Source organism: Halichondria panicea, chromosome 1, assembly GCF_963675165.1.
Source record: "Halichondria panicea chromosome 1, odHalPani1.1, whole genome shotgun sequence".
Taxonomy (NCBI): domain Eukaryota; kingdom Metazoa; phylum Porifera; class Demospongiae; order Suberitida; family Halichondriidae; genus Halichondria; species Halichondria panicea.
In genome coordinates, this window is record NC_087377.1 from 6,970,053 (window position 1) to 6,997,194 (window position 27,142).

The 27,142-nt window shown below is 40.0% G+C and overlaps 4 protein-coding genes and 1 long non-coding RNA gene across 18 annotated transcripts in view; 3 read left to right on the forward strand and 2 right to left on the reverse strand.

Annotated features, from left to right (window-relative positions):
* The window catches only part of LOC135338765 (uncharacterized), a 55,190-nt gene extending 52,425 nt beyond the window's left edge, over positions 1–2,765 (forward strand). For all 10 annotated transcript variants that reach the window (XM_064534897.1, XM_064534889.1, XM_064534887.1 and 7 more), the window contains one exon: positions 2,504–2,765. In XM_064534897.1, the coding sequence (XP_064390967.1) occupies positions 2,504–2,577 (74 nt within the window). In that variant the 3' untranslated portion in view covers positions 2,578–2,765. The remainder of the gene's footprint in view (positions 1–2,503) is intronic.
* The window catches only part of LOC135339285 (uncharacterized), a gene marked incomplete in the record, with an annotated part of 254,087 nt that overhangs the window by 60,280 nt on the left and 166,665 nt on the right, over positions 1–27,142 (reverse strand).
* On the reverse strand, positions 16,375–21,615 carry LOC135340156 (uncharacterized). 3 transcript variants are annotated; one of them, XR_010396240.1, is made up of 4 exons: positions 21,560–21,615; positions 21,194–21,293; positions 19,095–19,702; positions 16,375–16,559 (listed from the first exon to the last, which is right to left on the reverse strand). It is a non-coding gene; the product is annotated as an uncharacterized LOC135340156 (long non-coding RNA). The 3 variants fall into 3 exon arrangements; XR_010396238.1 differs by lacking the exon at positions 16,375–16,559 and adding an exon at positions 18,550–18,742 and having other exon boundaries at positions 21,560–21,603; XR_010396239.1 differs by lacking the exon at positions 16,375–16,559 and adding an exon at positions 18,588–18,651 and having other exon boundaries at positions 21,560–21,603.
* Positions 18,349–19,890, forward strand: LOC135339781 (uncharacterized). The gene is made up of 3 exons (XM_064536052.1): positions 18,349–18,476; positions 18,637–18,717; positions 18,935–19,890. Exons 1-3 carry the CDS (start codon positions 18,422–18,424, stop codon positions 19,774–19,776), a joined length of 978 nt encoding a protein of 325 aa, XP_064392122.1. The 5' UTR covers positions 18,349–18,421; the 3' UTR covers positions 19,777–19,890.
* LOC135339205 (uncharacterized) lies at positions 22,126–25,860 on the forward strand. 3 transcript variants are annotated; one of them, XM_064535335.1, is made up of 11 exons: positions 22,126–22,234; positions 23,335–23,637; positions 23,688–23,960; positions 24,010–24,074; positions 24,160–24,358; positions 24,405–24,725; positions 24,778–25,065; positions 25,127–25,213; positions 25,271–25,285; positions 25,381–25,461; positions 25,507–25,860. In XM_064535335.1, exons 1-11 carry the CDS (start codon positions 22,156–22,158, stop codon positions 25,767–25,769), a joined length of 1,974 nt encoding a protein of 657 aa, XP_064391405.1. In that variant the 5' UTR covers positions 22,126–22,155; the 3' UTR covers positions 25,770–25,860. The 3 variants fall into 3 exon arrangements, with proteins under 3 accessions (XP_064391405.1, XP_064391406.1, XP_064391407.1); XM_064535336.1 differs by having other exon boundaries at positions 25,274–25,285; XM_064535337.1 differs by lacking the exon at positions 25,271–25,285 and having other exon boundaries at positions 25,507–25,859.

Here is a 27,142-nt window from a genome sequence, read left to right on the forward strand (position 1 = left end):
CATGGGAAAAGTGCCTCAGAGGACTTACACACTAGTTGATAAGATCTACATGGGAAGTACGTGGGAAAAGTGCCTCAGAGCAGGGCAGGATACTAAATCAGTGCCTTTGGGCTTCTAAATCCCATAGACACCTCCAAAACTGTGTCTAACTATTATTTAGTATACCCGAAACTTACCTAGTATCTCGTTGTTAAGTATTGTAGTCAAGCCTCGAGGGCAAGGTTTGCGCATGCGCACTACTATCTGTCTATGTGATTTAGAACCCCTCAAGTACTTGTATATAGTACCCTCACTACGCTCAGGATACTAAATCAGTGCCTTTGAGCATCTAAATCCCATAGACACCTTCAAAACAGTGTCTAACTATTAAATTACGGCCTGAACAGCGTGTGTAGTATAATTATGCCTCGGTGCGCATGCGCAAGCGAGGTATACGGTAGTGTGTTTGTGTGTGTGTGTGTGTGTATGTGTGTAGACTGCTACAGCTGCTCAAGGATGAATCAAGTGCAAGTAAGAGTTTCTATAGGCTTTTAGTCATGTTTACTTGGATTTTAATTCGTGGATTTACAAAATAATGCTTCGTTCTCGAGTTACGCCTAGTTTTGCTTACTTGGAATGCCATTGCAGCCTTTTCAGAAGAGCACGTAGCCAAACTTGTTTACCGAGAATTGCTACTCTACTTAGTAGTTAGCTCTGCACTAGAACGCTATCTATTGGTAGCTGCAAGAGTGAGGAAGAGAGCTACAACACTCTGCAAATGGCAGCCATTAATTTTAGACTTGAACTTTTGGCATCGATCGTTTTTAACAACAATCATGGTCTATCATTACCCACTCTTTGAGTTTGCTATTGAGTTATGTAGCTTTGGCATCTCCACCGAGGCATCAGCACCTGCGGTGCTTTCATTATTAATAGCTATAGATTAAAACATGTGCAGTAGAACTTCTATACTGATATCTGATATATCAGACACCATTGGAGAACAAGGTTTTGGTCGTACAGGTGTTTGTATAGTTGAGAGGTTTGATCACTCTTGCACATGTGTATATGTTTCCATGAGCCAATTTCTAGTGAAGCGTGAAACTGTACTAAATGCTAGGTCTTGCAAGCTTTAAAAAGACTACGGAGGCAGGCTAGAGGACACAAAAATGTGTATTTCAGCAATAATTTTCTGGCTGGCTGGGGGGTTGTTTTCTGAGGAGCAGAAAGCTGCATCGTTATATGTACGGAGTAGCGAGGTTGTCTCTACTGTTACATGTGCACTGCATGGGCTGCAATCCAGACCTTAGCTTGTGGCTGTTTTATACCAGATGGTCGTTATTCAAGGGTGCATGGCTGTAAAACGATGTATTATATAATTATCTATTATTACTCACACTGTGCAGGAATTTGTTAAACCATTGTAGTATGCCAATAAATTCTTATAACGAGTCACGGGGCACACCGTATAGTGGGTATATATTAATTTGGCGATTTGGCGAATCTATAGGTGAGGGTCGCCAAATTAAAAACTAATTATACCAGACGAGGTTGGTCATGACTTGAATGTTTAGGGAGGAATGTGCGTGAACGGAGAAAAAATAAACAGAAACTTCGAGAGAAAAGTAGCTATTCTAGCCAAGCTAACATACTGCAAATGATTAGGAAATGAAAGCACCGCGGGTGCTGATGCCTCGGTGGAGATGCCAAAGCTATACATAACATAAAGCTACTAATAGCTTTAAAGTTTTATACACATGACATGATGAACGATTAATTTTGCTGCATGCAAACTCAAGGAGTGGGTAATGATCGACCATGATTGTTGTTAAGAACGATCGATGCCAAAAGTTAAAGTCTAAAATTAATGGCTGCATTAGCAGAGCCTTGCAGCTCTCTTCTCACTCTTGCAGCTACCAATAGCTAGCGTTCTAGTGCAGAGCTAACTACTAAGTAGAGTAGCAACACTCGGTAAACAAGTTTGGCTACGTGCTCTTCTGAAAAGGCTGCAAGTAAGCAAAACTAGGCATAACTCGAGAACAAAGCATTATTTTGCAAATCCACGAATTAAAATCCAAGTAAACATGACTAGAAGCCTATAGAAACTCTTACTTGCACTTGATTCATTCTTGAGCAGCTATAGCAGTCTACACAGACACACACACAGACAGACACACAAACACACTACCGTATACCTCGCTTGTGCATGCGCACCGAGGAATAATGATGCTAACAATGCCCAGTGTTACTTTATTAGAACCTTATTACACTATTACCTTAACCATGATTTGATGTTGGTATTGATATCATACTTTTTTTTAACAATTCTCATTGTCACTCCCTAGCTCGTTGTGCGAGCCTCTGGGGCCCCGTTCCACGTATTTAAGGTTTTATTGTGCTGTGAGATAACAACACCCGAGTATTCTGGCATTAATATGGCCAATGCATGAGTAGGTCCCCTAACCTATGGTGTACATGCATGTATGTATACTAATAACCTTATGAGTAATCTCAATGCTCACAGATACCCAACTTGGACACGATCGATCTATGATAGTCCCGCCACAACCGAACTATGTAACACCAAGTCTCCTATAGGATGCTGTCACAGTGGTGTAACTCGCCCATTGCCATGTAATAATTATAATTATCATGCACAGTAATTTCAGCATGCATGACTGCATGTTAATAATTAATATTTTTCTGTGTCACACATGCATGAACCAATTGCAATACATGTAGCTATCCATATCCATGCAGAGTATTATTATGTTATTAATAATTGTTCCAGGTGATTATTTTACCTCGGGTGCTCGCATACGCCAGAGGCATACAACTAGTGCTCTGTTTGTTTATATTGTGCAGACACGTATACATGTCTGCACTACGTACATCTAAGCACGCTTTTATACGTCCAAAATTCTATTTTTTGACCACACAGTCTTCCCACAAGACACTTTGCTTGCGGGAAAGCAAGGATTTTGAGATCAGTTATAATGGAGAATTAATAATATACGTAGGTATAGGGTTGGGCCGGATTATACCAATGTAAAACATGTAACGGTACAGACGGCCCCTGAAGAGCTCCCCCCCTCCCTCCCGGCCCTCTGGATCTCACCAACACACTAACTAGGTTGGCCATACCAGTAATTTAAATCCAACCACTGGACCAATGAATAGTTTTAGGGTTAGGGAAATTGTTGCATTGCACCATCCCATCAGTTACGTATAATTCTGGTGTAATCTTAGGAAAAAATATGTTTGACTACATGTTAGATTGGAAGGTCAACATTCACAGCTCTTTGCAACTGTAGGCTTGTTTATATACGCAGACCCAAACTTCAGTACATAGCGTTAAACGTCAGAACAATGACGCAAGGGTATCACGAGTGTATGCCATGTCAGTTAGTTGAACCTGTTTTTTCACCACTAAATTGGCTCATTTGGTGTTCTCACAATAATTAATATACACACCTTGACATGAAATACCTTGGCTGATCTGGGCTGAAGGCTGCTCATGGTCATGCAGATGAGAGGAGGAGGGAAGGAAAGATGGAGCTTACGAAACGAGCCGAGCCTGTCTATATATAGTATCATGGGGGATGATCACAGTCTCAAAGTCTTTATCCTCCTGTCTCCAGTGACAACTACGACCAGATACCACAACAGCAATAGATTTCATGTCACAATTGAAGTTATAATTACAATTTTTCTCAGCTATTTATATAGGGTCAATAAAAAAATTATACTGTATAGCACACTTTATCAGTTCCAAGCATGTGATCCGGTTTTGTTGCAAAGTAAAAAGGGATTTTAGCAAGTTTCTGTGCAGCTTTAGAAGCACATGTTTGTTTCTAGAAGTACTGTCCGTTGCCTTGTTAATTTATTGTCACTATATATATATACAGTCATGAATTGTCAGTTCTTGATCTAGTAGACTCTCGCTATTCCGGCTCTCTGAAGTATGGCCACATTAATTGATATATCAGCCATTTAGTTTTTTTTTTTTTTTTTTTTATTTTATTGTTGGCACAAATTGCTAGCTACATGTTTACTGCACAAAACTCGCCCTGAAATGCGTCCACTCGCTATTCCGCTATATTGTTCTGGCTGCCCCAATCAGTTTTAATGTACACGTACGTACCATATAATTATTTTTCGAGGGACTAGTTTTTGAGCTCGAAAATCTCGAAATTGGTTTACTTCCGGTTGAACGACCTCTCTACTGTAGGGGTGTGGTCATTTGAACCTCTGTATATCCTCAAAAATAAAATGCACGAAATGTGAGTAATCTGTAAAATGTACTACCTTGAAAATAACCTGCTATACGATAATTATTATACCTTTACTACGGCCAGATTATGACATTTTGGGTGTGGTTTGGCTGGATTACACTTAAATAGAGAGCTGATTCATTATCCTTGAGACAGAACCGCAAAATTAGTCATTATAGATTTGAGGTAAGATCGTTTTATAACTGCGGCTATTTTCTGAAATGTGGCCACCTTACTATTCCCGGCCAAGCTGCATGCACTGTCCCAAGGGCGACCGGATTAACGAGAGTCTATTGTATATGGCATGCGCGCTTGTTTCAATCAGTGTATCAATGAACATGTATGTAATATGAATGCATTAACAGAAACAACACACATGCGCTTCCTAAACATTGTTGTACACAGCTCTTTGTAATCATCCTCTCTCCTTTGTTTACAGTCTATTTATACACTCCCAGCATAATTATAAATACCGCAGTCGCATCCCGCATTACAATCCCGTTATACAATATAAGTCATAACAGTAAATTTGACAACGGAGGTAAGCAAAGAGACTAATTACGGATTGCTAGCCTGAGTCTGATCCAATTCAAAATGGACCATAATGAAGGTATGAAACTAGCCAGACTGTATCCTCCTGCACGTTGCATATATATAGTTACTGTGTACAATTAACAGCACACATGCACCATTATGTGAACACAATGTCATGCAGATGTGAGCAATGCAGCTAACCTTTGGTGGCTAATTCTGCCTTTTGAAATGGTCGGAATTGTAACTCTGATCCTCACCTTGTTTTTTCTCCATTTTTACCACTTGAGGATAAGAAAAAAGATTGCAAAGATACGAGAAACTCTAGATGAGCTAGCCAGTGTGGAGCAAAATGCAGCTTATGGGTTAGTATGGAGACCGCAACAAAGATCAGCTTTACACACAAGCTCACTGTACGAAACAATTCCAGAGCATCCAGGCACTGTCAGCCGTCAGTCTATCAACCACACACTGTGTGCACCTGATTCCGAAGCAACAGATGTTGAGTATGACTACATCGATAATCTAAAGTTCTCAGTACATGCTTCTAACCTAGAAGACCTTTCTTTTGAGCACAATCAATCATTTGCTGCTGTAACTGACAGCCACAGAAGGGGTGCAGTGCAAAACCTACAAGATTCAGGTCCTCTGTATGTTAACGTTGAGGTTACAGTACACTCACAATAGTTAATGATAGAACGGATGTCAACACACGTGCACCATTGTAAACATTGTAACCACAACTTTCAATATAATAATTTGTTGTAATGTAGTAATTTATGTTAACTTCAATTTAATAGAATCCATGCATGCACGCATACAAGATTATATGGTTGATGACATGGTAGTATGGTACGTACATAAAGATTATGAGCACATGCATGCATGTGCACCATATAGTTATACCCCAGAGGAGGTTGGATAGGCGCGGTGCAGCTCAGGTAATTAGCCTTCGATTGAACAATAATTATCTGCCCACGCCCCGCCCACATCGTATGTTTTTGCTGAGAGTAATCAGAGGCTAATTGCTTGAGCTGCACCGCGCCTGTCGGACCTCCTCTGGTTATACCCATTGAGAGATACATGCATGCATGCAATGAGAGTCAGCAATATAGTAGTTTCGCCAACTGCATGGTTAGGGCTTGGCAAATTATGCTAGCATGCTTTTTGGGAGACTTCTAGCAACGAGAATAATAGGGCACTAAATTAGAATGATTTGATCCTCAGAGTCCGGTAGACCTAATTTCACATCTTATAGATACGACATCTATTACAATAGATCTGTACTGTAAGCACTATAGCTAGCCACTAGGCAGGCATGGAGAAGTATTTCTCTTTTGGCACTAGAGGATTATATTTCTTTCTGTAATGCTAGGTATATATTTGCCTCGGTCCCGGGCTGATTTTTTTTAATGGAACAAAGTTGAAAAACACTAAAATAATGTAGCTAGACACAACAAGGCTACCTCAGGTAGTGCTATCAATACAACTACAAATAAAATTGTCTATTCTTTAAATTGGAACCATGCATGGTACACCAAACTGGAATAATAGGCTGACTTTTTGATAAGCAAAATAAAAAGCATAATTTGCCAAGGCCTATATATGCATGGTATAATTATGCTTATAAGCAGGAGTATATAGTATGAAAGCGACTGACAAATGCTATTAAGTTAAAATGGAAGCTCCATTCAAAGATCATCTCAATCTAGGACACTAATTCTTACAACAAGCAAGAGACATCAAACTATTCTGAATCTGAAAATAAAAATACATTAACAGAGTTCACAGGCTGGTGCTAAAATACATTGTAGTAACTGCTTTGTAAACATTATAGTTCACTATAATTATACGTACACTTCAGTTGCAGGAGGTACTATAACAATTGTGTGTGATTATCTTGTGACGATCAAAGCAAGCAAAGAGATACTACAGACTAAAATAATTATTACATGTATAGCCAATCACAAAATAGACCACATAAACATTTATCACTTGCCCCATGGCGCTTGCGTCACCCTAGTAGTTGGGGCGAGCGAAGCGAGTCCCTTAGTTAGTCATGCACGTGGTCCGGGTGGTGTATGTATGTATGTCCACCGTGGACCGGCAGGCCGGCACATGGACCGGCATACGATATTTGCTTTTGTGACTCGTGATCCTTTACCAATTTCTACGTGAGTCAATAACTTTAGCTCGATAAAGATATGAATAGCGACAAAACTAGCGATAAGGAGGATCCTCAGAAACAGCTAAAAAGAGGGAAAGGAGGCTTGCTAGACCCAGAGAAAGATACAGGGCACACAGGAGCAGCAGGAAGTGAAGGTAACTGACTCAAACGGTTCTGCAGGTGTTTGCCTAATTATTTATATAACATAAAAAATTTTTGTGTAGAATGTGCATAAGCCAGCAGAAAGTTGCCAACCATTTTTAAATGTTCATTACACTAATACAGAGACTCCAGAGGCCACACAGGCACGCTTGAAGCAATACATGCATGCAGGCAGAGGCATATACAGAGTGAATCCCGATATGCCTCTATTCAAACAATCTGCTGTTCAATCCAAGATGCTGTTTACATTGTTGTATATTTGCAGTCATGCCAATAATGTCCATCTATCGACTACCACTTGGACAATATGAATACGCAAGCCTTGTCATCAACCTGCCACAAGATGTGGTGTCATTTGCACAATATCTAGCTTTCAGCAGAGTTGGATGCGTCACTTGCCCCATGGCGCTTGCGTCACCCTAGTTATTATACCTTCATTACGGCCAGATTATGACATTTTGAGTGCTCAGACAAAGCTAATTGTAACCCACTGCCTTTCACTATAATTATGGTTGTGTTCTATGGTTTCCGCCAAGGAGTGGCTTCAAAATTAATGTTGCATGGAATAACTAATAATTATACCTACTATATATAAAGGGTAAAAGAAATAGCTTCTACAAATCTAATTACTATTTCTGTGATGGATATACAAGAACATGAAATCGTATGAACATCCGACTAGAAAAACATTACTAAAATAAAAAATACCATCATTTCGAAGTTAAATGCATGCATATTATAGGTTTTCGATATATGTAATTAGTTTCTGTTGTCTAGGCTATATACTGTATTGTGTATTGTATTGTGTGCATACATTGCAAATACTGACGGCCGAATGGTTCACATTACACGGAATTGCCCATGCTACAGTACACGAGCTTAATACACTCCATAGCATCAGAGCACATCGTGGTACAGATAACAATGATCCGAGTAAATTTGAATTCAAAATTTCATGGAAAATGCTAACAATTACTATACTAGTACTATGGTCCACAGACTGGCACAAAAATTGTGGCTTAAGGTTTCTTTGGACCACCTTATAATGATCACTACCTATCTTATAAAGTTTCTTATAATGATTACTACCTATCATAAATATGTTTTAATTATCGGCATGAAATAACGGAGTGTACATGTATAAAAGCTATACATACGTACAGTACATGTACGTGCTAATGCATGGGTAAACGTTAGTCTTGGTAAATACTCAATGTCATCCCAGTATAAAATTGTAGACATACGTGCTAGTACCACAAAAACAAAACATGCATTCACTCTTAACATAGGGGGGGTATGATAAACACACAATAACAAAACACAATCCAAACCGCTAAGTGCTTGCTAACATCTTTCATTGTACGTATAAATGACATATAGCGGGTACTTTTCGGGGGGAAATATACATGGTTCAGCAATAATATTATTATTTAGACATTTCGTGGATAATATTTTCGTGGTTGCTGATTGCACTGCAGGTAAAGGTAGTTAAGGTCGCTTCATCCATGCATGGGTAAATATTCGTGTGGCCAGAGCTTCAACCACAAATATTAAGATCAGTGCCATAATAAAGTGCCTTATCATTGTGAGATGGCATCATCAATGCATGTTTTTGCTCTTGAATTATATCTTATACGTTGAATATGATAACATCGTTGCCATGTTTACTGACATGTTGCATTTATTTTAAACAACTCTTTTGAGAATGCAGCCTCTAATACACAATTTTATGACCTCATCTTAGTATCAAAAGAAAGCTCTTACTATAGTACAGTAGGAACTATGTGTATTTAAGCTGCTTTCATATATTTGGTACAGTATATATGCATATATGAATGAGTTGTATACAGTACACTTCATTCAATTTAATACTGTTTTTGCTTAAAATCTGCCTTAACCTATACCCGAGTGTGGTTTGGCTGTATTACACTTAAATAGAGAGCATGATTCATTGTCCTCGAGACAGAACCGCTAAATTAGTCATTAGATTCGAGGTAAGGTCGTTTTATAACCGCGGCTATATATTTTCTGAAATGTGGCCACCTCGCTATATAATTCCCGGCCAAGCTGCATGCACTAGCTGTCCCAAGGGTGGCCGGATTAACGAGAGTCTACTGTATAGCATGCTGCATGGTTTCAATCAGTGTATCAATGAATATGTATGTAATATGAATGCATTCATAACAGAAACAACACACATGCGCTTCCTAAACATTGTTGTACACAGCTCTTTGTAATCATCCTCTCTCCTTTGTTTACAGTCTATTTATACACTCCCAGCATAATTATAAATACCGCAGTCGCATCCTGCATTACAATCCGTTATACAACTATATATATTACAAGTCATAACAGTAAATTTGACAACGGAGGTAAGCAAAGAGACTAATTACGGATTGCTAGCCTGAGTCTGATCCAATTCAAAATGGACCACAATGAAGGTATGAAACTAGCCAGACTGTATCCTCCTGCACGCTGCATATAATTTTATGTATTTACTGTGTACAATTAACAGCACACATGCACCATTATGTGAACACAATGTCATGCAGATGTGAGCAATGCAACTAACCTTTGGTGGTTAATTCTGCCTTTTGAAATGGTCGGAATTGTAACTCTGACCCTCACCTTGTTTTTTCTCCATTTTTACCACTTGAGGATAAGAAAAAAGATCGCAAGGATACGAGAAACTCTAGATGAGCTAGCCAGTGTGGAGCAAAATGCAGCTTATGGGATACGAGAAACTCTAGATAAGCTAGCCAGTGTGGAGCAAAATGCAGCTTATGGGATACGAGAAACTCTAGATGAGCTAGCCAGTGTGGAACAAAATGCAGCTTATGGGATACGAGAAACTCTAGATGAGCTAGCCAGTGTGGAGCAAAATGCAGCTTATGGGTTAGTATGGAGACCGCAACAAAGATCAGCTTTACACACAAGCTCACTGTACGAAACAATTCCAGAGCATCCAGGCACTGTCAGCCGTCAGTCTATCAACCACACCCTGTGTGCACCTGATTCTGAAGCAACAGATGTTGAGTATGACTACATCGATAATCTAAAGTTCCCAGTACATGCTTCTAACTTAGAAGACCTTTCTTTTGAGCACAATCAATCATTTGCTGCTGTAACTGACAGCCACAGAAGGGGTGCAGTGCAAAACCTACAAGATTCAGGTCCTCTGTATGTTAACGTTGAGGTTACAGTACACTCACAATAGAACGAGATTTAATGATAGAACGGATGTCAACGCATGTGCACCATTGTAAACATTGTATATAGACCACAACTTTCAATATTTGTTGTAATGTAGTGATTAATTATTTTAACCTCAATTTAATAGAATCCATGCATGCACGCACAGAAGCATAAAATTATATGGTTGATGACATGGTAGTATAATGATGGTACGTACATAAATATTATGATTATGAGCACATTCATGTGTGCACCGTACAGTTATACCCCAGAGGAGGTATGACAGGCACGGTGCAGCTCAAGCAATTAGCCTTTGATTATCCACCCACGTCGTATGTTTTTGCCTGATGTAATCAGAGGCTAATTACTTGAGCTGCACCGCGCTTGTCGGACCTCCTCTGGTTATACCCATTGAGAGATATATATGCATGCAATGAGAGTTGGCAATAGTATAGTTCTGCCACAGGCTTGGCAATTTATGCAAGCATAATTTTTGGGAGACTTCTAGATTCTATACTATTGCCGACTCTCATTGCATGCAACGAGAATAATGGGCACTAAATTAGCATAATTTGACCCTCAAGAGTCTGGTAGACCTAATTTCACATCTTATAATGTAGCTATAGATAGACATCTATTACAATAGATCTGTACTGTAAGAACTATATTATTTATAGCCACTAGGCAGGCATGCATGTATTTTCTCTTTCGGCACTAGAAGATTATATATGTAATTGTAACAAAGCCGAGCGGTATGCCTTGTATTCGGAACGTAATCACAATAGAATGACCTTCAACATTTAATTGCAACCCACTGTATAACCAAAATACACCTGCTTATATACCAACCTATGTATCTAACAAATAAAAGTACAAGAAACAACTAGAAAATCCCTGAGTCTATTGAGAACAATCTAGAATAAATAAGAACAGTCTGGAACTAATGATCCAAAGAGTTGTCCAATTATGTTATCAATAGTCCATAGTACAAAGTACATCACATTCCTCCTTCCTTAGATGGAGGAGTACGAGTCGCCACATCGACTTCGTTCACCGACATCACAACTGGTAGGGGGTAACCCTTCAGTGTCATCTTCACGTTCTAACTCTGCTGAAAGTGCCGTCGCATAATTGGCTGGACTTGGGTTCCACTTCTTCATCATGTTGATATGGTAGACTTGGTTTCCTGTCTCCTTCCGGGTGTTTGAATCTCATAATCGACATCTGTCACTTTCCGAGTGACTTTGTATGGGCCTCTCCATTCAAGCTTGAGTTTGTTGGTTTGCATTGGTAGAAGGACAAGGACTTCGCCACCTTGTTCTACACTTCTGAGTCTAGCTCCACTGTCGTAGTATCTCTTCTGTCTTTCTTGTGCCTGCTTGAGGTTGTCTTGAGCTAGCTTAGCCATCTCACTGAGCCTGTTTCTCATTGTAACTACATGAGTAATCGCCGGTACTTCTTCAGCTTTTTCGTCAGTCCATCCTTCGCGCAGAATGTCAAGTGGCCCACGGACTCTGTGGCCATACAGCATCTCAAAGGGTGAGAACCCAGTCGATTCTTGAGGAGCCTCGCGATAAGCAAACAGGAGGTATGGCAAATATTCGTCCCAGTCTGTTGCGTTTCGGTTAGTGAACTTCTTCAGCATGCTCTTTAATGTGCCATTAAATCGCTCAACCAGGCCGTCTGTCTGGGGGTGGTATGGTGTTGTCCTAATTCTTTGAATCTGTAATACCCGATAGACCTCTTCCAGTAGAGCAGACATGAAGTTTGGCCCCTGGTCAGTGAGAACTTCCTCAGGTACTCCTACTCTTGTAAACAGTAACATCAGCTCACGAGCTATTCGGGGTGCTTTTGTACTTGATAGCGGGATCGCCTCAGGATATCGTGTGGCATAGTCACAAATGGTGAGAATAAATCTGTTGCCACGCTTGCTTCTGGGTAAGGGTCCAATCAGGTCCATTGCTATTCTTTGAAATGGTATTTTTACCAGCGGCATAGGGATCAGGGGTGCTCGAACAGGTTTTCTTGTTTGGGCTCGTTGGCATACCTCATATGTCCTGCAGTACTGAGTCACATCCTTGAAGACACCTGGCCAGAAGTACCGTTGAATCACCCGGTCAGTTGTCTTCTTGATGCCAAGGTGGCCATGCAGCCATGGGCATGTCATGGGCAATCTGCAGTACTGGCTGTCGGCACTGTTGGGGTAGTACCAGCTGCTCACATGCCTTGGGCCCATCCTCTCTACCGTCTGGAGGGTGCCAATGTCTGTAGAGGAGGCCTTCTTCCCAGTAGTAATAACTGTTTCCATTGGGTCTTTTGTCAGCAAGTCTCCTGGCATCAGCTAGGGTGGGTCACTCAGTTGCCAGCTCTTGATCTCCTCAGGGGTTGCTTGTAGTGCAGTGTCAGCTTCAAGCACCTGTCCCTCCTCCTTCCTTGGCTCGTCATTCTTAGGGTGCTCTGGGTTTCTTGGTTGCTTGGGTTCTGACTGCCCCCTGGCATACAGTTTCCTGGCCTTTCTCTTTTCTGACCTCGTCATTCGGCTCTTTCCTTTCACTTGCAGGAATAGATCATCGGTAAACTCTGCACCGACGTTGCTTCCTTCTGAGGGATCTGCTTCTCCAGACTCCTCCGTCTGCTTCTCTTGAAGTTCACGACATCGTTTCATTGCTCTTGTCTCTGCCAAGAGTCCAATCTCAGTCTCCATTGTCCCATCTCCAAATGTATCCTTTCCGAGGAGAACTGCTACTGGTAGATCAGGAGCAACTGCCACTCTCATCTCTTTCTTCCAGTTTCCAATCTGCAGCTCAACCTTGGCTGTGGGGAACCAACACTATCCCCATGCACACAACGAACAGAGACTTTCTCTTGTGCGTTTACTCTATCTGCCTCTACAAAATCCGACCTCACCATTGTCAATGTACAGCCTGTGTCCACCAGCATCCGTACTGGCCTGCCTTGGAGTGTTCCGCTGCGAACAAATTTGTCACTCTCCAGATTCCAGGCGATTTCCGTACAAGTTCCCGCATACAAATTCGACTTCTCAGCTCCACTCTGCTTCAGCGGCTTCCGATTGGGGCAGTTAAACATCAGGTGGCCCCACTGTCTACAATGAAAGCACTGCCTGTCTCCGCTGGTATTAGTTCTTGTCCTCTCGCTCGTCCACTTCTTATAGCTAGAGGCCTTGGGGTAGGTGATAGATTGTCAGTTGGTCTCACTCTGGGGAGTCCCTGGTGCAATTACCTTCTGGTTTCTGGCAGTCATATAGTCATCTGCAAACTGAGCTGCTTGCTTTAGCGATTCGGGCTTCTTCTCCTTGATCCAGATCGCCAGGTCTTCAGGTACACACTGCAAAAACTGCTCTAGGATCATTAGCTCCTCAACTGACATCACAGCATCTTTAGTCCAACGGTCAAAGTAGTCTCTAAGTCGGCCACTCTATCCTAGGTATGTTTCACCATCCTTCTTTCGATCCTGGCGGAACCGTCTTCGGTGAGTCTCCTCGTTGACTTCATATCTCTGGAAGATGGCTCGCTTCACACTATCGTAGTCAGCGGCTTCTTCTGCCCTCAGGGAGGCGTATGCTGCCTGCGCCTTCCCAGTCAAAAGTCCGGCAAGCTGTATTGCCCACAACTCTCTTGGCCACTCTTGCTGAGTAGCGATCCTCTCAAACGTACTTACAAAGTCCTCAATATCATCACTGTCAGCAAGCTTCTGAAGGGTTGGCTTGGGAATCTTGGGCCTAGTTGGCATCTCCTCTCACCGCCTTCTCATCTCTTCCAGCTCTCTTCGATAGGTCTCCGTTTCTTCCTGTTGGTTTTGCAGGAGGGTCTCCATAGTCTTTTGTTGCGCCTCCTGTTGCTGTTGAAAAAACTCTTGTTGCTGCCTAAGCAGACTCTGCAGTAGCTCCGTCTATTGAGCTTGCTGCGCTGGTGTTGCCTCAGACTCAGACATCTCCCGACCTGGTCGTTTGTATGTTGTGCCTTGTCGAGTGGTACTGGTCATTCGGTGCCTGTTGCTTGTTCCTGGCGATGGACTGTCGGTATTCTTGCGACGATTGGATCCCACCGCTGCCACCAAATGTAACAAAGCCGAGCGGTATGCCTTGTATTTGGAACGTAATCACAATAGAATTACCTTCAACATTTAATTGCAACCCACTGTATAACAAAAACACACCTGCTTATATACCAACCTAAGTATCTAGAATGATCTAGAACAAATAAAAGAACAAGAAACAACTAGAAAATCCCTGAGTCTATTGAGAACAATCTAGAACCAATGATCCAAAGAGTTGTCCAGTTATCAATAGTCCATAGTACAAAGTACATCACAGTAATGCTAGGTATATATTAGCCTCGGTCACGGGCGATTTTTTTTAATAGAACGAAGTTGAAATGTAGCTAGAGACAACAAGGCTGGCTACCCAGGTAGTGCTGTCAATACAGCTACAAATAAATTGTCTACTCATTGATGTTGGAATAATGGTACACCAAACAGGCTGACTTTTTGAAAATAATAATAGGCAAAATGAAAAGCATAATTTTCCAAGGCCTATGCATGGTATAATAATTATGCTTATAAGCAGGAGTAGATCTATATAATATGAAAACAACTGACAAATGCTATTAATTTTTAAGTTAAAATGGAAGCTCCATTCAATTAAGATTGTCTCAATCTAGGACACTAATTCAAGCAAACTATTCTGAATCTGAAAATGAAAATACATTAACAGAGTTCACAGGCTGGTGCTAAAATACATTGTAGTAGCTGCTTTGTATAGTAATGTCTCAATAATTTTGTTTATACATTGTATAGTAGCTGCTTTGTAATCATGACTCAATAACTTTGTTTATAGTTCACTACAGTCATACGTACACTTCAGGAGGTACTATAACAATTGTGTGTGGTTATCTTGTGACGATCAAGGCAAGCAAAGAGATACTGTATAGCCAATCACAAAATAGACCACATGAAGGTACAATGTGATTTTATTTACCCTATATAATTATACAGTGTTTATCTGTATATATACACCTTGGTTCCATGCAGAGGCAGGCCGAATAATCGAATGGATAAACCATGCATGCATGTGGTGCTAACTCTGTGCCCAAGGACCCCTGTTTGGCTTGCTTATGCTTTGCAGCAGCTTCTTTGTATGAAGCGTTTACCATGCGTAATGTATGCGTAATGATTATTCAAATGCGTTGAGCAACGTGCAATTCTTTGCTGCTTCCAAATCCATCACCTATAACTATCTGATTGGTCAAGACGGAGTGCTCAGACGGTTTTTCTAAAAGAAGGGCGGCTGATTCTGACTAGCCTTGATCCGCTCACTTATTATTGATAAACAGCAGTGCAAATTTAGTGCATGTGGGTCATGATAGATGTCTGCGCATGTGCACGCGTACAACAAACATGCCTGTAACCATGAAACAGCAGTAAATTACGCATGTGCATTAATGGCCATGCCCATTTTCAGAGAAAATTTCCAAGCCGAATAATCGAGGTTCTACTGTAATTATGTTATACAGTAGACTTTCGTTAATCCGGTCATGCACCCTTGGGACAGTGCAGCTTGACCGAAATAGCGAGTTGGCCGCTTTTCAGAAAATAGCCGCGGCTAAAAAACGCGATCTTACCCTCAAATCTAATTACTAAGTTTGCAGTTCTGAATAATTATGCTCTCCAGACATATCCGGCCGTATAAATAATTACATTAAAAACCTGTAGTTTGGGGCAGCCAGTACTGGCCAGTATACAGAATAGCAAGTGGCCGCATTTCAGGGTGAGTTTTGTACAGTAAACATCTAGCTATAGCAATCCCTGCCAAAGCAAATGGCCGGAATATCGAGGCGAGAGTCTATTGTATACACAGTGCAACAGACTTATTGCTGATCATGTGACCTATACAGCCAATGAGATTCCTAAAATGCATTCATGTGTGACTATATACTTTTATGTAACATATGCACTTAGCTAGTGTTACAATGCTGGTGCACTCGGATGATGCAACAATGATCTTAATTGGTTGAGTAATTTAATGCACACGCTATGCTCCTATGCTTGTACATTAAGATCATTAGCATGCATGAAAACTTGATCAATAGTCGACACAACTTCATTTGATATTCATAATAATTATGTTGTCAATAATTATACTCAATAGAATCTAAGGAAGTGGAAAGTTTACGTGTGCATAATTGAGTCTCTGTGATCCTCCCTCCGACAAAGGAACACCTGATTAAGGGATGCTGTAAATAAAAGGACAACACTAATCATCTTCCACTTCTTGAATGTCCAGAACATTTCCAAGAAGGAAATTGCATCATTTTCACTTATCTAGATATAAACACAGCGTGGCACAGCTGGGAATAAGCTATATACACAACATATTATCTCTGATACCCGGACCTCAACCATAATTATGAAGTATATAGTAAGTTTGCCGACGTAAATGAAATAGTTTATGCATGGGAATTAGTGCCCTATATGGAATACTTCTATCAGACGTATAAAGATTATACAAAGAGTATAATTATAGAGCAAGGTAGCGGAGGATGGAGCATGACAAAGGTATTATAATTGTACAAGTTCCTGACTTAACAGTGTCTCTTGTTACAGATGTGAACTACTACTGGGCTATTCTTTTTGTGGTACTATATATAGTGGGAATTATACTAGCAATTGGCATACTACTTTCTTTGCATTTTTGTCATCGGAGGATCAGAATGAAAGGCGAAACGCTAAGACGAACACTACGGGAGCTTCACAGAGGGCAAAAGAATGAAACTGGACAGATATTTCCTTCACAAGAAAGTTTACTGCATGAAGTGATTTCAGAGCAGCAGTTCGTCAATGTTACAAGTGCAGTTGCTGAGAATGAAGACGATGAATACGAGTACATTGATGATATTGCACTTGATGGTGAACAGTTTGTTTTTGAAAACAATCAGTGCTACAAGACAGTAAACAGGCCGAGAGACGCTAATCAACAAAGGAATGTACACGATCCATCATATGTGAATGTTGGAGTAACAGTGCACTAATAAACACTTCTGTGTCATCGGGTCATTTAGTATAAACAGACCATTGATATTAATTTTATAGTACAGTAACTGTAAATCATCATACATGAACTTCGTTGTTGTACCATAAGATGTGACAATTCCAGCTGCATGATGTTGTTTGCCTGATGATTAACACGATTATACTGATTGTATACATGCAGTGTACTGTACTAGCAAGGGCGTATCTTGGTACTAGATTGTATCAGGAGTGCTGTATATAATGCATGTATGTGTTTAGCCATTATAGGAGTTATTACACGAAGTAATTCCAACTCGATCTGAGCATGACCATGACATTAGGGGTTGGTAGATTATGCTAGCATAATTTTGAGCATAATAGGTAAATTTTTTGGTGAGAGGCACATTTATAACAATTACGAGAATAATAGGCAGATTTCACAGAAATACAGGTCAGTATGAGTCATAGTATAAACATTTTGGAAGTATATTATACTGGTGGTTAATTATCTCCTGACCTTGCAATTCGTGTTAATATAGATAGAGTCAGGCAATTGTTTATAGTTTGATGTTACTTGTGCAACGACATGGGGTCTATGTTGTGCTTTGGAGGAATATTGTGGGAATAATAGGCGATTTGAAAAGAATAATAGGCAATTTGAAAAGAAAAATAGGCTGTTTACTTGAGCATAAAAGAATAGCATAATCGGTAATATCTTGAGCATAATCTACCAACCCCTACACATGACATGCACATATTAATCTGTTTGTGTTGACCAGAAGCTGTGCAAACTCTTGAAAACCATAGTAATGCCAGAATTTCACGCAAATGCTGCACATAGCTATACTGTTATTACGTCGCTATGCCAAATAATCTACATTTGCATTGATATTGACACAGTTAATCAACAATAGCATGCAGACTGCACGCAGAGTCTTCAATTAACAGAATTTATTGTTGTACTCTATTTCCTGTATTTTCTTTTCTGGTTCCTGCAACCCTATAATGCTTCCTGTCTGAGCCAGTCTGTTAGAGTGGATCTACATACACATGCAGTTGCTAAAGCCAGAAGTTGCAAGCAGTCAACATGAGCAGAATAAAGAGTCTGATGCTGATTTTGTCAATATCACTACTAAACAATGGTAAGTATATTTTGTATAGTATAAGCAACAAGTAAAACAATTGCCTATAACAGACCAAGGTTATAATTATATAGTGGTAATATAATAGCTCTAATAATTTATACCTATTAGATATGCATGGATCCGTTTAGTCACTTTAATATAGTACTCTGTTATTCAGCAATTGCCCAAGGAGCTGCAAACAGCACAAACGTAACCACAGACTCAACTTCTGCAATGAACTTGACAGTAACTACATCAAGTAAGTTCACACGATCACACACCACCTATAATTATAGAGCATTACAAGTGCTAGACTAAGTATGAAGTGTACATAATTATAATTATGGGGAGGATTAGCAGCTATAGTCTCTGAGGGCCGTTAGACATTTAAAGTGAAAGTAGCAACACAGGTCTTTATCACATTTATCTCACATCCGTTCAGCAGTGTGCTTTACTAAATTTTGATATTTTCACAGCTGACTTTCAAGTTGATGATGATGGCACCCATCCCACATACGTTTATGTTCTTATAAGCTTTGGAGTGATAGCGCTACTTGTTCTCATAACTGTCCTAGTTGTTTTAACTCTCTACTGGGCAAAACGCTCAAGAATATGCAAGAAAAACCAAACACTTACTCAAGTTGAAATTGAAAGTGCAGATATATCCCAGGACCACCTCGATGTATCATCTGGTTACGATGATATCCTCTCTGTTTCTGAGGTAATGAGAAAGAAACGTGTGAGTGACGAAGAAAGTAATAATGTCAAGTTGAATGAAGACATACCCACGAGTTGCAATGAGGCTTACGGTGTAGCGGGAGTGTGCAAAACACAAAATATTAATACTGTAGAGAACACAGAACAAAGCGAATGTGTCTATGCAATTATTGATGACAGTTCTCCACATGAGAGTAATAACACTCTCAATGGCTTTGGAAGCAGGCAGGAAGATAACAGAAGTCACGCAAACACGAAAGATAATACTCCTAATTATGAAAACATTACACCTATAAATGACCACAGTGCAGAAGGTGATGACGATGAGCCAGACTATGAGAATTTGGTGTCTCCAGATCATGTTTTTGGAGATTACGCAGTACCTGAGTTTGATTTAACTTCAAGTTCAGCAAAAGTTCAGAACAGTTTCAATAATGTTGAATACTCAAAGCTGAGAGGGTATCCAGAGTCTGGAAGCAGGATGAAGTCTTCGAGATCAATGCCACACATTCTCGAAGAGGTGAAACCTGTACAGAACAAGCAAAACAAGGGTTGTAAAAAGTCACACAGTTTCAAAATCACTGACCCAATGCACAGTTGAGTTTAACTCACCATAATTGCCGAACATACATAAAGTATGAATGACATAGATAACTTTTTATAGTGTTATAATGCTTCTTATGCATGTGCGATTTATTGATTTATTGATCAGAAACCTAGCTGACATAATAATCAATTAATGTAATAATAGACCACACAATTAGTCACCCAAATCAGGAAGAGGAAAATCAAACTAGGAAGAGGAAATAACAACAGTCAGAAACAGGATATGAGCCAGACAGTCACTGTAAATAATAGATTTGTCCTCTGATGTCTCACACTATAAACAAAACATTGCAAACCTGTTCCTGATCAAAACATCCTGTGTTTACATCGTTATTATGCCTCGAGGCGTAGCCGCAGGAGGGATACGGTAAAGCTGGCTGTGTGTGTGTCTGTCTGTCTGTCTGTGTGTGTGTGTGTGTATTCCAGCAGTAACTGCTCAACGGTTGCAATGCGACGAAAACTAACAGCTTCTATAGGCTTCTAGCCACGTTCTCTTGGATTTTGATTTGTGGATTAGCAAACTAAAGCTTCTTTCTCGAGTTATGGCTAGTTTGACTCACATTGAAGGCTGTTGCAGTCTCTTCAGAATCTTTCATAGCATCATCTGTCCGTACAAACTTTCTATTCAACATATGAGTTAGCCTTGCACTAAAGCGCTAGCTTTTTGTTAGCTACAAGATATTATATACACTGAACTACAGATCCTGGAAGAATCAATTTTCTTCTTTCTTGAGGTCCTGGTAAGCCACATAATACAACAATAGATGCATGTAATAAGTCTTTTCTTCTCAGTGACTTTATATATAGATAAGCTAACTTTCATTATAGATAACACTCTAATACTTTTGAGCGAAAGCAAAAACATGGCGAGAGGCATTAGCACAGCGCCAGCTTGAACACTAGTTACTATAGTTATTCTAGTTGCATAATTAAATGTCTCTATAATTAAGTGCACTAGCTAGCTAGTGGACACCCATATACAGTGCAACCATTCATACAGTGCACTTTTTATGTTCTTAGACTATAACATGACAGGGTTCATGACAACTTCATATTATAAAAATATTATACTGTAACAACAGAAACTGTATAAAACTATATAGACACTGCTCTGACAAAACTATACGCATGATATTTGGTTTCAGTATACGTGAATTAAAGAACATGCATATATACGAGCCTGGAGGGACCTTGCAGACCAATTATATAATTATAATATGCTAACTGCAGTGTCAGCAATAATTATCGAGCACTGTGCTGCACAATAATTATACACGACTGTGTAGCTCAAGGATCTTTATCTATTTTAGCCAGACACCTCAGTGTGTTTTCATAACTATGACCAGGATGAAAATTCTCCCTACTATCACTGCAACAAACAGATCTTCCCTAGAATAATTATTGCTACACACCTTATGCAGATATCACTATCCAAACTGTACACTGCATCTGCCGTGATAAGAGTCTGGCCTGCAGACACTTCGCCCATGTATAGTGAATGGTAGTAAGTTGCTACATAGACAAACACATTGCATGAACAATCAAAGAGCAGAGAGGTACAAAATGTAGCAATGCAATGTGAGCTAAGAGATAAATAAAAAGATGGCATATGCATCAAAACAACTTGCATGTGCATACAATTAAAGACGACTGCCTTGGAAACACAAACATGCCTTTTTACAAGAGCCAGAAAATTAGCAAATAGGTTGTTCAGTCTGAGTTTCATGCCCGGATGGTGGGGCTGTAATGATTTAATCGACAAAATATATATGTATCACCTCAAGTCAGTTCCATCCGTGAGAAATGAGGAGAGTCAGGTCTAGTCTGAGTTGGGATAGGGTAACACGTAGCCTCGATCCCAGGCCGAGTTTTCGCTTTTATAACGGTTAGGCAAACTGTTTGCCTAACCGTTATAAAAGCGAAAACTCGGCCTGGGATCGAGGCTAGGGTAACACGTACACCTACGTACTCAGTCTTGAATTGTATCCAAAAGATAATACTATACAGTGCACCTGGAATATGATGGAGGGTAATAGTTAATTAACATTAATTTTGTATACATTACTCATGTTACTTGAACAGGTGAAGAGCTAGAGATAGATGGCCTTGTAGATATACGATTGGTAAAGATCACACTAGATCTAGACTAGTGTGATCTTTACCAATCCTATAACTCTAGTATTGGCTGGCTTCTGCTGTCATGTCTTGCACACTAAACAGTGAAGTAAAGGTGAGACTCAGAGTGATCTGAAGGGAGTATGGGTGTAGATTGTGTTGTAGCTTGTGTTGCCATTCATAGATATGGCTAGCTATAATTATAGATCTATTATGTAGATCTACAGTGACACAGCTTCATGCCGCCGCGCGCTCTGACATGATAGACAAGAGTTTGACAATGTTGACATCTTTCACTTTTCTTTTTATGGCAGGGTCATTCATCATAGCTGTAACAGGTAAGACTGTTATGTTACATTGGTAGTAAATACTGCTGCATACAAAGTAATGTTGCCACAATGGAATTTACTATTCTACATGTAGATCGTATACTGAGTTTCGAGTGCCTAATTAGACAATTGCGAACGACATTGTATAAGCCTGGATACTATTGGGAATTCCACGTGAAGCATGCTAATTGTATGCTCCTTGCGAGTCAGATCACTCTTTCATTTGCAACCGCTCTAGATAACTATATATGCAGCCAGAGATTGTGACTCATAATTATAGCCCAACATGTGATGCTCCTCTGCATGAGTACCACCACTATTGGCACACTTTTGGATCCATTTACAGTTAGTTTCTGCTAGGGTACGTGTGAGAGCCTATTATACTGAATTATTATCTCCCCAGAATCTCTGTACACAAATCTGAACAAATAAATTGTGTGCTACCAAATTACTGGTGTGCATTGTATAAATTACCAATAAACTGCTGAACTACAATAGACCAGTTGCACCTAAGGCATGAGGAATTTAATTTACCGTGACATCACGGTTGGCCTGCTCCGGAAAATTCACTTTACTGGCAAATCAATGTAAAAATTCTGCATGCGCTTTGACCAGAGTTCATTGCATCGTAAAGATCTGTTTATCTATATAAACAACGTCCAGCTAGAGAGTAATAATTTCTACTGCATGTGGAGTTTGAAGTAGCTCTAGAAAGCAAGTTAAACTGGAGATATAAGCGGAATGAGCTAAATTCTGGAGTAAAGAGATGCCTGGCAAGACCTGCTGCCTCCGTTTATAAGATGGGTCCCCAGATCTCTTTGTACTGCTTCTCAGAGAAGAGTAGAAAGTAGTTGGAAGTGTTAGAACGTCCAAGATTCGACTGGGTAGGTTTCTTGCATCACCAGAAGAAAGTGTCTTTAAAGACTCTCATAGATGGTTTTACTTCATGTTCTTGAAGTTCTAACACTTCCAACCACTCTATTACATGACTGTATTATTTTGTTGCTAATTTAGACAGTGATGTCTGATTGACCTGACTTATAATAATGATTATAGTCTTGATTTAGTACAGTAACCCATAACGATGTCCTTCCAATATTTTCTCACAGCTCAGTTCACAGTACAGCCATTGTCAGTGGAGAGAGCCGAGGGACTGGAGGCAGTGTTCAGGTGTCAGTATCAAGCCGAGGGAGTGATTGTTACTTATGATTGGGCAATAAACCATTCCTTAGTCTTAACAGATACAGAAACTATTCGAGTACGTCGACTTTCGTCTCCTGGACCAACTACACTGACAATCTTGACCACTCCACAGCACAACAACTCTGATATTCAGTGTCAGGCTACAATCAGAAATGGCATTATTATTGTAAGGTATGAAGTATCGACTACAGCAACTCTAACTGTTCATGGTGAGTTAGTAACTATCTGTGCATAAGGTTGTATAGGCATTTCCCTGTAGGAACGGTAATCACTAATGTTCTGTCTGCTCCAAACACCATTACCGTTACATGGAATGCTCTACCCTTCACTAACTACTGTGTGGACGTCAACAGGACAACTCTTGACTTAACTGAAACAGTTGTTCTTGATTCTCTGTGTGGATTCACTAATGAGTACATCTTCATGTACTCTGATAACAGTGTGTGTGCCAGATTCACTGTGACTCCTATTGATGGAGAGATGAGGGGAACAACCAGTGAATTATGTACTGGGTTATTTACGAGAGTAGAAGGTGGGTTTATACCATAATAGTAGTATTACACTTCTATAATATTATGCAGGTAGTAGAGAACAACATCGTATTCTTGAAACTAAAAGGAATAAATTAGTCAAATTTAGGGCAACTGTGAGTGATTCGATTTTAGTTGTTCGTTTTGTTGTTAAGAATGCATTAATTTTTAGTTTGTTTGAGTTCTCTCATAAAATTCTAGGTTCCAAGTTGTACAAGGTTCACTCGGTATCGTGTGGACTCTGACCTATTGACTCCCTCCATCAACCTTCCAATCACGGACCCTCTTCTGTTTGATGGCACACTCAGTTTCTCCCTCCCCACTGACAAGATGACAGAATACAGTGTCACACTGACTGATGAGAATGGAATAGATCTCGTGTTTGAGAACATTCCAATCAGTGAGTTCAATAGTACGTGTTCATTTGCTAATTATTTGATCCCCAGGTACTTTTGACGTTCAAGACCTCCTAGTGTCTGAATGTCCTGGTGGTGGTGGTATTTGTGTGAGCATTGTGTATGTTGAAGGTACCCTCTCTTCCGGAGCTCTCGTCTGTGCAGTACGTAACATTGATGGAGTGTTTGATTTTGCTAACATGAAACTGGTTTCCATCCCTCGGAATTCTATTGAGAATTTCACCATTCCTGTTTCTAGTGGAGAATACCGAGTGATTGCTTTTGATCTGGAGAGCAACGATTTACCAAACATGCCCATCTCTATGGTAGCACTCAGTCAAGACATTATGAAAGTGAACGCTAGTGTTGAAGGTACGTGCTCTATGTGTTATTGCTGTGCTATAATTATAGTCATTTATCATAGACATTTCCAGTCCACCACCAAGAGAGGGCATTAGTGCATCCAATTTAACGAATGGAGATGTTAGTGTGACCTGCTCCAACTCTGCCCTGAATTGTCTAGTCTTGTTTCAATCCACCACCATCTTTGACAGAGTGATTGTCGGTTTCATTAACTCTTCTGAAGCCTCAACTGTCCTCTCTTTGAATGACACCTTTGGTGATGGTTATGTGGTGGTGTACTCTTGGAATAATTCACAGTCCATCTTTGAAGGGGAGGTATCGCTCATTATACAACTGGATCTACTCACCAGTAAGTGCCTCTGTAGATTATCATGCAGAGCTAACATCATTCATTGTTTTTTCTGTTGCAGCTGCTCCCACTACACCTCCAACGTCTGATCCACAAACAGACCCACCTCCTCCTGATATTGAGTCCCTGCCAACATCAGTTATCGCTGGTAGGTTTTAATGCTGTAAAGTATTATCATAATGATTCTCTCCATTCACTGTCACAGCAGCAGTTATAGCTGGTAAGTCAATCTACAGAGCACTGAATAATGTGTATGAAATATATGATAAACCATCAGTTTGTGAATATTTACCGTTTACTGGGTTAAGCTTTTAGGTTTGGTGATTCTGCTATTGCTTGTGGTCACCGCTGTTGGAACTGTCGTTGTGATTTTAAGGAAACGGAGACAAAATGAAGGTACCTAGATCATTTGTTAACTTATCTTGAACAATTGACATGCAGTTGAGGTTCCAGAGTCAGATGGAAGAGTGGATTGGTCATCAACATTTGCAGGAATTGAGCAGCCCAACGAAGCTTATGCTCCAGTACTCAAGAGGAACATTGCCTATGAGCAGACAAAGAAACCACGGGGACAGAGGGTCAATGACTCACAAGCCCTGGCAACAACAGAGGGAGAGTATGAGAGCATTGAGCCAGTTCATGTGTACGAGGATGTGTTGCCTCAGGGAAAAGCAAGTCGTGCAAATTATGTTAACGTTAACTGACAGATTTACCCATTTATTTTTATCCCACACATTAAATTCGTATACTGTATAGCGGGAAATTATCGCGGGGTGCACATTTTTGCTATTTGGCTCCAGAGCCCTCAACAGAAATGTTTGTGGGTTCTAGTATTCGCGGTTAAATGCCAGGAAACCACACCCACCAATAGCTTTGCATGTGAAATACCGGTACGTGGGAGTTTATCCCAGTTTAGTTTCAATTTTCGTTTTTTCTTTCTGCTGTCGCATTTTTCCCTTGAGAAATACGAAATTTTGCACATTACGCCACTGTACAGTACGATTGTACAATGTACGATTCTCTCAATTTGTACAAAACTGATATACATGTACATTTACATGGATTCTTAGTGTGTCGTTGATTGTGTATTATTATTTGGGATATTTAACAGTCCTTACGTTTAAAGTTGCCTCTGATTTATAGGTGAGTGCATTGTTAGCTGTTACTAACTTCCTTCTAAATATCTTGGCACACATAATTATGCTTTGATGGGTGATTAAACTAGTTTGACAATAAATTATTTTGTCTTCAGACATTCACCATAGCTGTGAAAGGTACATAGTATGAAGATAGATATGCACTGTCTAGGCAATAATTATTTGCTATTGTTATAATGCTAGAAAAACATACCTTTGCTGTTTATAACGGAGATAGCCAGTGTATATACCGTTTTCAATCACAGCTAGCGCTTTTAAAGTCCACTCCAATTGAGCACCAAGCTTAGCGGAATTATTTTTTGCTGGCACTTAGAAAGAAATTATAGCTTGGCCTGAAATCGAGGCTATAGCAAGGGCGTATGAAGAGAAGAGGGCATGCAACTACAATTTACAAATGGGGGGGGTTTATGCTACAATATTATAGTAAACAATTTATTGCACATGCACTTTATACTCTAGACTGGCCTTTTTTTTACTCTATTCCCTAGTGGGAGGTTGGGCTAAATATAGCATTTCCTGCTGACTCATCAATGATACGACGCATACACAGTATACTTTGTGAGTTGCATGCCCTCTTCTCTTCATACGCCCTTGGCTATACATACAAATGATCAATCAGGTGGCCTTGTGGAACAGCTACTATCTTCTATTCCAACGCTATAATATAAGCGCCAACTATAATTATGTAAAATTATTGCTTGTTTTATTTGCGCGTCACTGGAAAATCATCATTGTGGCCCTGTAATTAGAAGTAACTGTAACTTAGTACATTGATTGTCCTTTTTAAGAGGTGTCCATGCTTATATTCTCATATAAAAATGATACAAATGGGAATGAATGCTCTTTGTTGACACAAGGGTATGAGTATACTAAAAGCTAACATTCTTTGTTGATGGACTGCATGTTTCGTTTCCACGTCA

Bases quoted from the DNA above. Each gene is read 5' to 3' on its own strand.
- LOC135339781 (XM_064536052.1), top strand. From the start codon at position 18,422: ATGAGCAGAATAAAGAGTCTGATGCTGATTTTGTCAATATCACTACTA. The intron at 18,477-18,636 runs GTAAGTATATTT...TCTGTTATTCAG, and splicing joins AATATCACTACTAAACAATG to CAATTGCCCAAGGAGCTGCA. The intron at 18,718-18,934 runs GTAAGTTCACAC...ATATTTTCACAG, and splicing joins CTTGACAGTAACTACATCAA to CTGACTTTCAAGTTGATGAT.
- LOC135339205 (XM_064535335.1), top strand. From the start codon at position 22,156: ATGATAGACAAGAGTTTGACAATGTTGACATCTTTCACTTTTCTTTTT. The intron at 24,075-24,159 runs GTGAGTGATTCG...ATAAAATTCTAG, and splicing joins TAGTCAAATTTAGGGCAACT to GTTCCAAGTTGTACAAGGTT. The intron at 24,726-24,777 runs GTACGTGCTCTA...CATTTATCATAG, and splicing joins AGTGAACGCTAGTGTTGAAG to ACATTTCCAGTCCACCACCA.